This window comes from Penicillium psychrosexuale, assembly GCF_028828465.1.
Source record: "Penicillium psychrosexuale strain IBT 29551 chromosome Unknown utg000004l, whole genome shotgun sequence".
In the NCBI taxonomy this organism is placed as follows: Eukaryota; Fungi; Ascomycota; class Eurotiomycetes; order Eurotiales; family Aspergillaceae; genus Penicillium; species Penicillium psychrosexuale.
Genome location: NW_026643189.1, coordinates 2078111 through 2093234, shown reverse-complemented (window position 1 = coordinate 2093234; position 15124 = coordinate 2078111). Strand labels below are relative to the sequence as shown.

Sequence of the window (15124 nt, the reverse complement as noted above, 5' to 3'; positions counted from 1 at the left end):
CTGACCATTCGGGCAGAACTGCGGGAAGGTCTCAGGTTTGGCGAGTTTAGCGAGTTTGGCAGAAGAAAGAGTATCGAGCGTCGATAAAAGCGTCTGTCAGACTGATCGGATCAAAGAAACTTCTTTCAAAAAAAAAAAAAAAGAATAGGTCCCTCTGCCCTCCGCACGTTGAATGACGTGTTGGTGCTGAGTAAGCTAGGCGCGTCCCGACCTCCCGAGGTCGATCTTGGCAGGTCACAATCGATAGGACGCGGTTGAGTGGTGGGTTTTTTTGACGACCTTCACTCTTTTTCTACAAACTCCAGGGCTACAAACATCCCATGCCCACTGTTTACTCTTACCAGCTATGACCTATATGCTGTGTACAACATTGACTACAAGGCTGGATTCGCACGATGAATCCAGTAAGTCCCTGGATCGCGGCTTTGGCCGACCAATGTCTCTCATTCTATATCGGTCAAAATGATCAAGATGAAGTCCAGGTGGAAGATATTGACGGATGTCTCAGCTTCAGTTTTTGCAAGCCGACACTCAAGACAGCCGTTGTTGTATCGGTAAAATACCCCGAGCGAATGCGAAAAAAAGGAAAGAGTTGTTGCTAACTGTATGTCTTTCGTCTGTTAGTGGGGAGAAGGAGAGAAGAGTCATTGCGCCACATTTACAGACTCAAAGAACCAGATCGATGCGATTATTTTACATGACTCGCCGGACGTACAGGGAGCAACATCACCCTGTCCACCGTCGCTTAAAGGAGGCCCTAGGCACCTAGTTGAACTTTTCGACATCAAGCTCATTTTAACGTACTCAGCACCTGCCCCGGATGTCTGCCTCCAAATTAAACGGTTTACTATCCACCCGAATGCGGTTCCGAGAGGGGATGTACCGAAACCAAAGCTCAAGAAAACAACGGCTCTTAGAGCCCTGATGACTATGGCATGCGACAAAATCCAAAAGACGCGAGGGCATGCTGGCTCCAACGATCAAACAAATGCTAGATTGACCGACCCATTTGCTTCTCAGCGTGATCGAACTATGCCGCCCAATCATTCTCAAACCAATATGGCATCACAGTTGCTCTTCTCCCAACCCCCGTCTAATATGCGCCATGGCGCACCGAAGAGTAATGCAATGACCAGTCGTGTTTCCCTCAACGGGTCATCAGATCTTCTAGGATTGCTCGCTCCTTCTCATCCAATTCAAACAAATTACGCAGCCGCTAGAGAGGTGCTCGAGGCCCACAGACTACCTCTTGGTGAAAGTGAAAGCAGGCATTCTCCCTTGCCAAATACAAGAAAGTCAGTGGCACCAGAAATTGGCAGACCTCTCACCGAAATAGAACCCTCGTTTCGGAGACTTGATAACAACACTGCTAATTCGACGCGCTCTAGTGAATATGTTACCAATCAATCTTACGCAGATATCGAAAAAGAAGTGGTAGACTTTATAGCGGAGTGTACGGGCACACAACCTCCCAATGATCATGGCCCGGCTCGCAATGTTGGAATGGGGGACATTCAGCTGTCGAAAAAAAGACATTGTGGCAGTGCAGATGTGCCAACTCACAATGATGACCTGGGCTCGCAGGGCCGGCAAAGTTCAAATACACAACCCTCCAAAAAGCGACAGCGCATTGATGCTGGTGAGGTGATTCCGCCAAATAAATCCGAGCGAGTACAAAACAAGCTCATGCAATCGCCTCCTAGGGTACAGATCGTAAACACCAAGACAGACATCGGGTGCCCGTCCGCAACAAGTCCATGGGATGGAATGATGAAAATACCTTTGAGCGAAGTTCATATTCCAAAAGACCAAGCAGAACTTTTGGAAGGGCTCAAATGGATCCCTCAGGACCCCGGTGTATCTACACCGCTATGCCATGTACCGCCTCGTCTTTTGACGCAGTGGAACAACATTGCACGAAGAAGACAACATTTGGCCGAAGAAGCAGAAGCAGAAGAGCGACTATCTGAACGTGCGCTTACCTCCACACCGCAAGAGCCCTCTACATCTCCCATACCATGGTCTCCGTCCCCCGATAGGGCCCCTGCTCGAGATGTTCTTCCACGGGACACCGCTTCTCCCCCAAGATACATACGGCCTACCAGAGGAGCTTCTCCGCCAACTGGCACTCAATATAGCGTTGATCAGTCTACAAAAAATGGGGATGTAGACATGGTGAACGGGTCTTGCAGTGCTCCTCAGCCAGGACCGGGGGATGTCGTCTCATCAAGAAACGATACCAGAACAGCAGAGCAACAATGTTCTCCATCTCCCGAGGAAGTAACAACAAAACCCAGAAGTCCATTGTCTTTGGACCATGATCCTGACCTACCCCAAGAGCACAACGCTTCAAAGTCGGTCGATGTGGTCAATGACCAACCCCCAAGCATAACACAGGAGCATTCTCATGACCAATCACCCGCGAAAAATATCCCACTTAGATCTGGAATACGTGATGAATCAAGCGGCGATGAGAGCGATGAGCCAGAGATGGAAACATATGTTCCTTTCGCTCTGGGTGGAAGCCTTCCGTTAAGCAGCCAACCTGAGCAGGAACCTACTAGCTCGGGACCGTCGCTTCCAAGATTTGCAGGGGGGACTATCCAAGTGGTGGAGACACCTGCAGCCAATACTACACGTCTAAATCCCGGGAAACAAAGCGAACAGAGAACTGGGGTTCAGCCCCCGAGCTCTCAGCAGCCATACTCTGAAGCTACTAAGACATCCCCCTCGTCCCGAATTCCGAATACCTACCGCTCGCAAGATAACCACGGGCACAGTGACTTATCCCAAGACGAACCACCGCTAATGGATGTGCTGGGTACTCAGACTCAAACAAGCAGCGTACATGCACTCTCACAGGCTACAGTTCAGTCGTCCCCAGACGTCGTACTTGATTCATCGAGACCTGTTCAACGACAGCGTGGGTCGTCTATCTTCCATTTAGATCCCTCAGACAACCCATCATCTTTTCCTTATGTCGGGTCTCACTCGCTGCCCACGTCTCAACTTCATGAAATAAGCCAACATTCTCCGGGAGGACTCGACGGAGGATCGCAGTTGCCGGAATTGTCGCCTATGGAATTCACCACCTCGGTCGCTGCTCACGGAGAGTCCCCATCTAAACGCCCTAAATCTTCACGCCCTCCGCGCTGCGAGGGTGTTGATACTGGCCAAAAGGCGGCTCACGGTCCAAATGTCGAGTTGGTAGCACGGCGACAAGGCTCTATCGGCAATTCTGACGAGTATGCCGAAGCACAGACAGTCTATGAAAAATTCTGCAATGATTATTCTCCGTACGCTGGTGGTTTTGCTCACTTCACTGAGATGTGTTCGAAATTGCAGGCAGTGCGGCAAAAGGGCCAACTGCAACGATCGTTCCTATGGGATGACTTTGTCATCCAATACCTGGAGGAGTACTCGCGCTATCTTACAGAGCATATATCTGAACATTCGAAGACACTAGATTACGAAGATTTCTTTTGCTCGAGATTCTCACGCCCTCACCACAAAAAGAGAAGCCTAACAGCCCACGGAATTGACATAGTCGCCTCTCAGTTTGTTCCGCCTACCAGTACCGAGCTAAGAAACTCGCCGGTTCCAAATGAAGTGACAATCCAAGGCGAGGTAACCCAGGATAAAGCGATACAAAGCGAAGTGGCCAATAATTCTTTCACGGCCAGTCTTGTGGGAATTTTTTCAAACCTCCATGCTCAGTCCTTTGGTGATGCTCCTGTTTCGGATGTCTGCATGCCAACAGCAACGCAGTCATCGTCATCCTCCTATCCTAGCACCGGCTCGGATTCAGTGATTGTGAAAATTGAAGCAGATGATTCTTTCAATGGACAGATTGGCTCCCAAAAAATCACCAGCAGCGACGATCAAAAGCCTGTGTTCTTCAATCATGACGAAGAGACAACCGATGCAACGCGATCCGACGCAGAGAGCGTTCGCTTCGCGCCTGAACCGAACGACGTTGACATGGCCGAAGCCGACATGGACGAAATCGAGGAGACACAGGAAGGAGATGGTACTCACCATGAGACTGCCAGTATTGAACTTGGCGATGACACTGACGATCGCCGCATCTCTGTCTCTCCCGCTCCGCCCGCCCCGCCTGCGGCCCTGGGCGCTCTCAATAATTCCGAGCCCAAGCAGCCAAGGCGACGAAGACCCTGGTTCCGGTCTCTTCGGAACATATGGCCCAAAGGTCCTGTGTGGTCCGATGACCCCGACACACCGTTCAAGCGCTGGGCTCGCCAAGACCAGAACGTTCTTCAGGAACTCAATCGTCGCGGTGGAGTTAGGGTCCTAACCGATGAGAAGGGTGTCATTCGTTACCCCACCTACAACCGAGATCAAGACAAGAACCCTGGTCCCTGAATATTGTAATTCTCACCTTCCATTCAACATTCAACAAGTATCTCTATTTTCTACGGGCCAGCGGCTGGCTCAGCGCAACGGCAAGCATAACAACAGATACCATTTCGTTTCATCCTTACTCAAGCAGAAGGAAGCATAATATGAGATGGTATACCGTCTTATTTATCTTATTTAAAAGAAAATTTTTTGTACGTTATCATTTATCTACTCTGAATATTGAACCAGAAGACCCAAGCCCAAGCCCTGAAACCCCCTTTCCTAATACTAGTGATAATACCTATATTGTATTCCATAGGGAGTACTCCGTACTCAGCCCGACAATTCACGGAATAGTAATCTTACGCATGTTTCATAAAGTGAAAAGCCAGACAATTCCCCCAATCGGATTCTTATGCCAAATTCCCCGTGGGGCCCAACCCAACGCCTCTGACAGCATCAAACATCGGTCCACGGGTGCAAATAGCGAAGTAGAGATCGGCAGTACTAATAGTAAAACAGGGCTCGAGCCTCGCTGCAGATCCTAGCTTTGCCCCCCTAACGCCCTCCACCTCCCTCGCAAGGGTCACTGTCTTATTTCACGATGGTGTTGGAGCTATGTCTGTATCTGGACCCACAAAGAAATGAGCCTCATGAGCTAGAGGAACTATTTCCATGCTGTAATGTATATACCTACAAACTAGGTCAATAGGAATGGGATTGGGGACCCCGAAATTTCTGATTGTAAGCTGTTTGTGATTGGACAAATTGGGCCATAAAGTGGTTCTACGAAGTTGGAGAGATTGAGCCAGATGGTATTTGGAAATGGATTTTGTAGTTGAAACAATTTGCAGGCAGATAGATACTAACGATTCCTCCGTGAAGGATCATAAAAATATATACAAAAATGCAAATGTTCCCTCCCATAGAGACCGTAGTCTCGCTATGCAAAATGGCGTGATGATCATCAAGAATCAGGAAAAGGACATGGACATTAAAAGCATGCAAAAAAACAAAACAAAACACGAGAACGCCTTCGTATCGCCAATCTAAAATCGCTTCAGAAGGGATGCACAGTCATTGAAAGCCCAATCTTTTTAAGCATGGCGGAAAGGCTCGTAGGCGCTTGACTGCTGGTTGTTGTGGGTCATGGGGATATCGTTGTTGTAGGTGGCAGCAGGGTAAGAGGTGCTGTAACCGTGTTGGGGAACAAGGGGCTGCTGAGAACCGAAGGGTGGGTGGGCGGCACCGATGGGCTCGTAAGTGTAGGGAGCCTTCTCTGCGGTGATGCCGCGGGGGCTGCGGTCCCTGTGGCCGTAGGGCGAGCGGCCGGAGCAACAGCAGGTGCTGAGCATCCAGAAGAAGGTTGCTCCCAGAGAGAAAGCGACTGCGAGCCAGGTGGTGGCGTATATGTTCTTACCCAGGCTTACATCGATACCATAGACCTCGAGGACTGTGCCGAGGGAGCTTTTTGCGATCGAGAACATGATAGTCGAGGTAAGCGATGCGCCGAGGGTGAAGAGGAACGAAACAATCGAGACAATCGTGGTGACGCAGCTGCCCCAGCGGCTGAAGATGGCGAAGACACCAAGCAGGACCTGGGCGCAAGTGGCAATAAACGCGACTAGGTAGGCGATGAACATCCACTTGGAGACAGCCTTATAAATTTTCATGGTCTTCTTCAGGTCGCTGCCAATCTCCTTCTCAAGCTCGGTCTCGCTCACTCCTAGGATTGTAGACGGGTTGAAGTAGAACTCGGCCTTGGGGTCTGTGCAGCTGGAGACGGTATCCGTGCTGTTGGTGATATTTCCCTCGCAGTAACCCCAGAGACCGATGTCGTAGAAATCAGAAATATTGGCATCAGCCTGCAGTGTTTTGATGGTCTCCGAGACCTCATCCGCAGTGACATCAGTGATACCGGCAGCACTGAGGCGATCTGTGATTTCTGATGTAAGTGCCGATCCTTCACTTATGTTCGAGAGGTCGAGCTATAGATTATTGGCATTAGCGGGTGCAGTAACCAGGTAGAATCTTGGATCACTTACACGAATGAAGTATAGATTATTCAAGGTCGAAGAACTGGCTTTTGTGCAACCCAATCCCACGAAAATGATGCAGATCAATGATGCGATGGTCAAGACATAGGGCGTGAAGATACACGCAACACGACCAGCTTTTCCCATGATGAAGATGTATTTATGGAAGATGGGAATATAGAGAAAGAGGTGGTGAAAGATGGATGAGAAGTGGAGAGGTGAGATGGAGGGAAGACTTTAATATAAATGCCCCTCCGCCCCAATAGACCTCGTAAACAACGTTCAACCCTGGGAACGCACAGCCTCACACTAAACAGAAACTCCAGCCTCCCAGGGAAGGAGGCGCAGGATCAGCGGACCAATCAGGGCTGAGCGGTCACGTCGCCAGGGCCACGTTTGCTTCTATTTATGGGCTAGACTAGTCCTATTTAAGTCTAGCGGCATGGTCCTTCATCTGCTTATCCCTACATCCACACAATCGACACAGTCAGATCGGATGGAAGAACTATATTTTGGAGATATGCTTTTGATTCGTAAAGATTATGTTTTACTGAATATTGTAGGCAGATTACACCGTCGGAAATACCCCTAAATAAAATGTAGACAGTGTATGTACACACAAAATCCAATCTATCAAACTTCGTCATATCTAGTTCTGACCGCCCCAGGATCTTCATTCCAAGTGGCCAAAACAGGCAATTCCCCAATCCGAGCCTCGTCACCCTTTCTACTCTGATCAGCCTTGTGGATCATTTCAAATTTTTTCCTCTCCGCCTCAAGACTGCGTAAGCCTGGGTATGGAGTACCGTACGGGATAGATGCCAGGCTCCTCTATTTCTCTCTTGGCATTATCTCCGTATCCCCACCTTCGTCCTATGTTGTATACCATTCCACTCGCACTCCGCTGTCTCTGCACGGGGCAAATGGCAAATTCCACTAATGGTGATGCCTTGTTCTATATTTATGATTTCCAGATAAACTTCTCTGAATCTGGGAAACCCCCCGCTCTGACGAACCGAACTATTTTTGCGCTGCCCGACAAGACATCTGATACATAAGCTATGGCCATCGGAAATTTGAGTCTTTTTTCTCTGATATTTTCAAGAAAAGCATACGTTCATTTCGAAAAGCAGTTGCTTTCTTTCTTTCTTTCGCATATTACAGCAACCGAACTCGATAACTCACATGCTGCATATGGACTATGTGTGTATGTTCGCATTTGCCTCAATCAAGAGATTTTACTCCAGATATGGCTCAAGCGTCGACAACATGCCCGTGTACGCCGCCCCAGTGGTAGGCTCCATACTAAAGATATAATCACCCCACCAAGGTCCGGCAGCCCACCACAATGCCCCGAGCCACACATCCGAGTTGTCACCCAGGTAATCAAGCATGCCTGTGATCGCCGCCTTGCAATCATCATTCACACCACCGGCAAACTCGCCTAAAACCCCAACCTTACCGTTATCCTTCAGCCACTGTGTCGCGTCCGTCACACGCTCTTCTCCGATCGTCGTCGAAACACATATCTCGCTCGTGCCTGATCCGTCTGAGTCGAGGTACTGGTGCATCTCATAGACAATCTTGTCTTGGGGGTCGGTTAGGTCCTTCAGGTTATCGTTCACGTCGACCCAGGTCCACGCGCCGGTCCAAGAGTTGCCCTCGACGAAGATATATTGGCTTATTGCTCCTGCTTCGCGGATGCCGTCAATGGCCGCCTGGTTGAGCTGTAGGACGAGGTCTTGGTCCATGTCGTGGTACTCGTTGTCTGTGCATGATGTGGTTAACAGATGTTTCGTGATACGACTCAAGATCTGGGGTACTAACTTGTGTCGAAAATGACCAGCTCATTAGAAGCGAATTCGCCTGCGACGTTCTTCCAGAATGTTTGAAAGTCGGATGTGCTCGAAATGATCTCGCCATTGCTATGTACACTCATCAGCTTCGATTCATTCGTTGGTTTGATGGAATATTTACAATCTTCCATAATTGTGCGGATCAAGCACGGCGTGGGATCCTGCATCGGTGATGGCTTTGACCGTCTGCTACTAGTTCAGTATCCGCTTGTTCCCTTAGGGGTAGATACGGCACAACATACCGCGGTCAGATTGCTAAGGTAGGCATCGTCAAACCCGCCTGTCATGGAGTCCGGTACCAGCCGTTCCATCAGGAAGTCCACCCGGAAGATGTTCATTCCTTTTCCAATCAAAATTTGAATGGTGCTAGCATCCGGGAAGATATAATCGGTTCCCTATTCCGATCTTTATCAGTAGAGATTCTCCGAAGACATATGTTTGGCCAACTCACATAGACGCCAGGAATTTGGTCCTCGCCAAACTCAGCTCCGGATTCGCTTGTCCCAAACCCTAGACGAGATATTTGGTCAATGGATTGTCAGAAACATCTTTTGGATTTATGGACTCGAACATTGAAAAGGCGAAGCTCTCTTTGCATGGTTTTTTGTAGGAACTGCTGCTGCGGGTCCAGCCACAGCGGCGAGGAGAGCAATTTGACCGAGTCTCATATTGCCGAGTCAAGCTCTTTGTTGTATGGGATAATGGTCAAGCTCAGATAAGAAGATGAGTGATGTGGTAGCAATGAAAAATGACAGCCAGGGTCAACTTGGGAATTTCATAGAGCACTTATTACTGAATTAATATATATCGTCGAATAGCTTGCAGGATAAAACGAGTACAAACAACCCCATGGAGATTGGAGATCGATGACAGAAAAGGACACGGAGTTTCATGGATCTTCAGTCCCTGAGACTAAAGTAGATTTGTATGTGTCGAATAGGTAGATGTACTCCGTGCGGTAGCCCCGTGAAACAGCTTCGGATATTACAGTGCCTAACAACAATACTTCATTGTCAATGAGGATCCACAATATCATGGGTCATGGTGAAAAAAGTCCTTCTTGGCGACCTCATGCGAAACGGATATCCAAGAAGGCAATGTCCCCGAGTCTTCAGACTAGAAGAAGCCTGATCCTTGTCCACAGACCAGCCAAGAAGAATTATCGACTGTACATCGTACATACCCCCAATGAATCCTTCTTGAGACACAGGTGACTTGCAAGCCCGTGGCGCTTCAAGTATCGATCGGCATTTAACCATAATTTCTGGCATGCAGGGGTAGTGGAGTGTAACATTCGTGAATAATCCATTGTCACTCAACTAAGAACACATTCGGTTTGATCGTAAGAAAACCAATTGTGTGAGTCAAGTAAGCGTGGCAAGTTGATTGTAAGCTGAACAGAACCATCGCGCTGAAAAATATTGATATTCACTCGCAGACAAATAGGAATACATAAGTATTTGAACCTTGTCCTTAGCAGTCTTAGTCCGACAGATAATCCTCCCCAGATCATCCGAATGAGTCTACCAAGCACCGAGAGAGTGCATGTGCTCTTTCATATCCGCTGCCTGCAGCTTGTGGTAAGCATAACCTGGGTGGTAGGAATTCCACCAGACACATGTAGCACCATCGCCACTGATACAACTAGCATCGGTGAATCCATATGTTGTAGGGGCGTCGAGGACTTTGCTCATGAAGGCATATGTATCGTAGAGAACGGTTGTAGTCTGCAGCCAGGTTAATTATGCAAAAATATATAATCGGCTTGAACATACACCACTATTATCTTCAATGAATTCATTGACCATTGTTTGAAGGGCAGTGTTGAAAGCCGCGAGCCACTTAGCGTGGCCGGCTGCAATGGTTGTCCCTTGATCGGCGATTTGTGGAGATCGGCTTGTAGGCGGGACATTGAGGAAGATGAACTTCCGTCCTCCATTTGCGTAGATATTTTCAGCTTGAGCCTTATACTGGGCCATGATCTTTGGAATCAGGACACTGGCATCGTTGCTTGACCAAGCCCAACCAATGCTGTAAATTGGAGTTAGTCTAGTCGTTAGCGGGGATCTAGGGGACCGTACTCATTAATGCCAATCCAGAATCCAAAAACTGCGTTGTCTGAAGTCCACGGCGCAGTATCAGGCTTCTGATTATATGTTGTCTCGAAGCTGGCGACTTGCGTTACCATATCTTCGACGTTGGTATTGACAAGGGAATTATCGAGAGATGCTCCTCCAACAGCAAGATTATAACCGAGGACTAGTGAGGCATTGTTTACGGTAGTCAGGTATCCCACCCAGTTGACACCACCAGTAGTTGTTCCGGTACCTATTGTCTTTAATCAGTCAAGCCTGTTTGCCACGTGGGCGAACAAAACCCACCCAGTGCTGGGTTGCCCATTGGGTTACTAGCAGTTGGCTGTGTGCCATCGATATCAAAACTAGTCATGGTATAGGAATCACCACTGCGGATGCTGTTTAGCTCCTTTCCCAATGGACGCTGAATAAAGGACACAGTTTATCACTCACAATGTGAAGAAATAACTGTTCGTATCGCGAGATTGCAAGGGAGCAGAGGCAGCCAGCCCAGCGCTGGCGATCATAGTAATGAGATGCTTCATGATGAAGAATATATGCAATGCCTAGTGTAGTCTGTTGCAAAGAAAATATTCACACGTCCATAGTTCTTTCCTTATATAGTCATCCCGTCTTAGGAAATGCTGTTTTCGGCTTAGTCTAGGGCGGAGACAAATAATCGAAACCATTTAATTGGAGTCTCTATAACAAGACCCTTTGATTAAATCCTTTTGTCAATCATTTCCTCAACGGGGGTCATTCCGCCTCATCCACATTGGTACAAAATACGGCGAACTCTCCGAAACTGCATGGTATATATACTAGAGGAGCTGGGTGGCTTGACGGAATCCCCGAAGACACTATGTTGTCCAATCGTATGGCTCCGCTGAAAATTGAATATAGGTTCGTCCTGCAGCTAGAATGCATGCCCTAATTTGCTTATTGCTTACCCGAGTAGTTCGCTACTTGTCCGGTTGATTTGCTATCGGCATCCCTCTCACTGAGTCTGTAGTCTCACATGGTATCATCTATGTTCATATTGTCACATTCAAAACTTATCTATATTCAACATCGAATCGGCATCATGCAGATAGGACTCGATCCGATTCGGCAGCAAACATCTCCAGGCCCACACCGCAGATAACCAATCGCGACTGACCAGACGAATAGTTTTTTGTGGGAAGGCCATTCCTAGGCCCATGGACAAGTCCCATTGATGATATATCAGCCACAGAGCTGTATGTATCCAGTAAGAATCCTACGATAATCCCCTTCGTGTCAGGTTGTGTAGGGTCCACGGCGATTGACCATATCTTGACTCGGTGATCGTTGCCAGAAGATGCCACAGTGATTTTAATGGTGTCTGTATTTGATGTAACATCACGAGAAATTTGCTGATTGAGAACTTTGACTGTGGTAACTGCCGCAGCGTGAGCATCTGGGATAGAAACCGTAGCTACCTGTGCATTCGTGCCGGTGTTTGATGGATTTGTTCGTAGGAGAGACACGGAGAGAGAGTTATCATCACCTCCAGCCACAATAACAGTGGCCGTGTCAGAGATAGGAACCAGCTCCATCCCCTTGATACTGTTGGAATGAATCTGATACCGACTTTCGCATGTGATATTTTCTGGTGAGATGGAAGAGCCTTCGAAGGGGTGCTTGGCCTTCAAAGTGGATTGTGTGATAGTGTAAAATGGTTCAAGTGTGCTTGTTAGATCCCACAGTGTGAAGTAGCCATCAGTCGCAGCGGTGATAAGGCTCACAGAAGAGCTCGTGACCAAGAAGTGGGCTTGTGTCAAACAGTTGGTCATGTATTTCCCACGAGCCAGGAGAGTGAATTGGCCCCCATTAGATGGGGAGAAGTGGAATATCTGCAATGACGTTAGTATGGTCGTGGTATTTGAACGAAAGAACTACCCTTACCTTAAAAATGGAGTTGGAAAGAGCAAGGCACAGGAGGAAACCCTGCTCCCCGTCAACATCCTCTACTTCCAGCAAATCGAAACTAGGTATCCGGAGATCTGAATTCGGGTCGTCCTTCGGACTCGCAGCCACCAATTTCGTGGAAACCCCGAATATAGGAATGGTGCGAACTTTCCACACGAAAAACTCCTCGTATGCAGCACTAGTGAATAGGTATCTCCCATCCTTGGACCAAGTCACCTGCTGGATGCCAGACTTGTGTGTATCCAAGACGCGCAGACACTCAAAGCTACCCCATGGACTAGCAGCCAATGAGGAAGTCGGCGTGAAAATACGAACAGTAGTGTCCTCTGCACCAGTCGCAAAAAGAGGCCGATCTCCATCAATGGGGTTGAAAACATCCACCGCTTTGATTTCCCGCCCGTGACCTCCGGCTCGAAGCAAAGTACTAGCACCAGCTCGTACACGAGTAGTCATCAAAGAAGTTCCGTCCTTCCACGTGAACAGCGCATTGTTTTTTTTGTCTCCTGGCATAAAGTCCCAGCCTCGGCGAAAGCCACCCGAAGCAATGGATACGATATCCGTCAGCTTTGACTCATTGCGCAGGACGAAATCTTGAGATCTGAATCCATACAACATGAAATCGCCAGTTGTTTTATCGAAGTAGGCGCCTTCGATGTTCCCACCGGTTATAGATGCTGTACGGTGCACTGTCTCCATCGTTACATCTTTTCCATTCCCGGAAAGCTGCAATTCATGGAGACAATAAGTTCCATCTCGCCCACAGGTCAAGACGAAGTCTGATTTTGTGGTATCGCTCGTAGTAACAGATGTCACAACGCTAATGTGATTGACAAACTCCCGGCCATGAACTCGACGGTTGACCAACACGGGCTCGGCCTCGGAGCTGTTGTATATTGCAAGGGCGCCGAACTTTGATCCTATAATCAAATATTGGCCATCGAAGATGAAAGATGCACTGCAAACCACAAATGAGGATGGTAGGGTATAGGTGGTTATTTCGGCATTTGGATGATCGCTGTTCCAGTCTGAGACGTTGACAACTGTTATTTCTTCCCCGGTAGGATAAAAGACAAGGAATGCGATGTTTTTAGAAGAATTCGACATATCCATCTTGGAAGAGTGAGTCTGAAGGAAGAAGATTCCAAGGGGTCTGTTACAAACGTCCGTGATGCTGATGACGGATTTTGTAGCGTGATTATAGAGCCGAATGAATCCTCGGAAATTACCAATCAATGCTAGACCCATCTGGGGTAAAGCAGCAATGACGCCAAAAGAAGCAAGGTCAGGTGCTTCGCATAGTGTCTCCCAAGTAATGGCAGTCTCCTCCGCTTGGGTAAGATATCCAAGTTGGATCTGACCTTGCGTAGAGGTGCGAAGAAGGCAGTCTTGGGCGGCAAATGCGAAGGCTTTCGCTCCATCGGCTGTGGGATGCTTGTTCTTCGCCTTTACTTGCGAGCTAGATAATTGCTGGGAAGAAGCACCAGAGCCATTGCCCAGGTGTTCATCGTCATTTTCTTTGATGGGGAAGCTTTTCAGTGCACCATCGGCACCTCCGGTATAAACCACAGTCTCAGAGCCAATTCTGCAAAGATCTAGAGACCAAATGTGCTTTCCAATATGTGTTTGTATTGAAGTAGTCTGGCTGAGCCGATAATCATTCGTCCCAGCGGATGATGAGTGCCAGCTTAGGTCCCACAAAACGCATGTGCAATCCTCTCCACGAGAAACCAACCCCATATGGGTTTGGTTATTATGTTTGATGGCCCTGAAATAAACACCCCAAATACGAGCCGCGTGAGCAAAGGCCTGGACCACACATGATTCAGATCCAACGCTCTCCTCGCCTGCCTCAACAGGACCAAAACCTGTGCTTCGCAATTCAAACCCGTCTGTGGAGTATGCGGAAGGATCTTGGGCTGTCTTGTGGTCACAATCTGATATATCCCAGATTCTCACAGTTCTATCATCACTGCAGCTGGCAAGTATCCTGCCAGACTTGCCTCCATTCAAGGACGGGATCTGAGGAGAAATGCGGACACCGAATATTGATCCGTCATGCCCCGTGAAGAAATGGTGGATAGAGCCAACTGCATTAGCTTTGTGTAATCCATTTTTATTCAAGAAACACGACCACACAATGATTTCTCCGAAGACCGTACCAGCTGCAATGAGAACGTGGGAGGAAGACAGTGCAATCACATCGGCGGAGTAAAGGATGGACTTCACACTTGTCGCCAGTTGATATATGGATATTGTATTTCGCCCAGGCATCCCGCTGTCGAGCACTTCGAGACTCAGGAGGGCATTGTTCGCGGTGATAAAAAAAGCCCCGTGATGGCCACCTGTAACAGCTGCGCACCCACTCATGATCCAATCTGGAGCAATGAACTCGGCACTAGAGGCCGACAACGTGACTTCATGATCAGAGATCAAAACGAGGTCAACCGCTCGGACTGAGCGACCACCCCAGACGACTATTTGGACATGGTTCGAATCTTGATCCTGTGGTCGTTGATTCAAAGGAATGAAACCATGAATATTGTTCCTTTTGAATATTTGGATTTGAGCAGTGACAATACCGGTGATTTCATCAACCAGCCGGAAGAATGTGCCTTGACTTTGAAAGATGAATCGTCTATCACCCAATACAAACGCCTTCAACGCTGTTATCGGGAGAAAAGCATCAATATGCTGCATCTTGAGTCAGCGGGATAGCATTTGACTACAGATGTGGCAACACTGACCTTGAGCGAAAAAGACATTGCCAACTTCTACGCACATTAATCAGAGAAGCGATTACACGGATTGTCTCAATTGCCTCAGATAAAAGTGTATCCCGCCAAACGCC

General features: G+C 48.2%; 5 protein-coding genes across 5 annotated transcripts; 1 reads left to right on the top strand and 4 right to left on the bottom strand.

The window, feature by feature from the left end:
* Positions 1-395: 395 nt before the first annotated feature.
* N7518_006604 (uncharacterized protein) lies at positions 396-4383 on the top strand (the record flags this gene model as incomplete). The annotated part of the gene is made up of 2 exons (XM_057187531.1): positions 396-554; positions 625-4383. 2 exons carry the CDS (start codon positions 396-398, stop codon positions 4381-4383), a joined length of 3918 nt encoding a protein of 1305 aa, XP_057039234.1.
* Positions 4384-5456: 1073 nt separating this feature from the next.
* N7518_006603 (SUR7/PalI family protein) lies at positions 5457-6542 on the bottom strand (the record flags this gene model as incomplete). Its single annotated transcript, XM_057187530.1, has 2 exons — positions 5457-6347; positions 6405-6542. The coding sequence occupies 2 exons, from the start codon at positions 6540-6542 to the stop codon at positions 5457-5459; spliced, it is 1029 nt and encodes a 342-aa protein (XP_057039233.1).
* Positions 6543-7633: 1091 nt separating this feature from the next.
* Positions 7634-8919, bottom strand: N7518_006602 (glycoside hydrolase family 5 protein; the record flags this gene model as incomplete). Its single annotated transcript, XM_057187529.1, has 6 exons — positions 7634-8163; positions 8223-8320; positions 8373-8437; positions 8494-8646; positions 8703-8761; positions 8823-8919. The coding sequence occupies 6 exons, from the start codon at positions 8917-8919 to the stop codon at positions 7634-7636; spliced, it is 1002 nt and encodes a 333-aa protein (XP_057039232.1).
* An 855-nt stretch (positions 8920-9774) lies between these two features.
* Positions 9775-10871, bottom strand: N7518_006601 (SGNH/GDSL hydrolase family protein; the record flags this gene model as incomplete). The annotated part of the gene is made up of 5 exons (XM_057187528.1): positions 9775-9978; positions 10027-10282; positions 10333-10579; positions 10633-10715; positions 10780-10871. The coding sequence occupies 5 exons, from the start codon at positions 10869-10871 to the stop codon at positions 9775-9777; spliced, it is 882 nt and encodes a 293-aa protein (XP_057039231.1).
* A 537-nt stretch (positions 10872-11408) lies between these two features.
* Positions 11409-14973, bottom strand: N7518_006600 (tRNA (34-2'-O)-methyltransferase regulator RTT10; the record flags this gene model as incomplete). Its single annotated transcript, XM_057187527.1, has 2 exons — positions 11409-12200; positions 12253-14973. The coding sequence occupies 2 exons, from the start codon at positions 14971-14973 to the stop codon at positions 11409-11411; spliced, it is 3513 nt and encodes a 1170-aa protein (XP_057039230.1).
* Between the last annotated feature and the right edge of the window lie 151 nt (positions 14974-15124).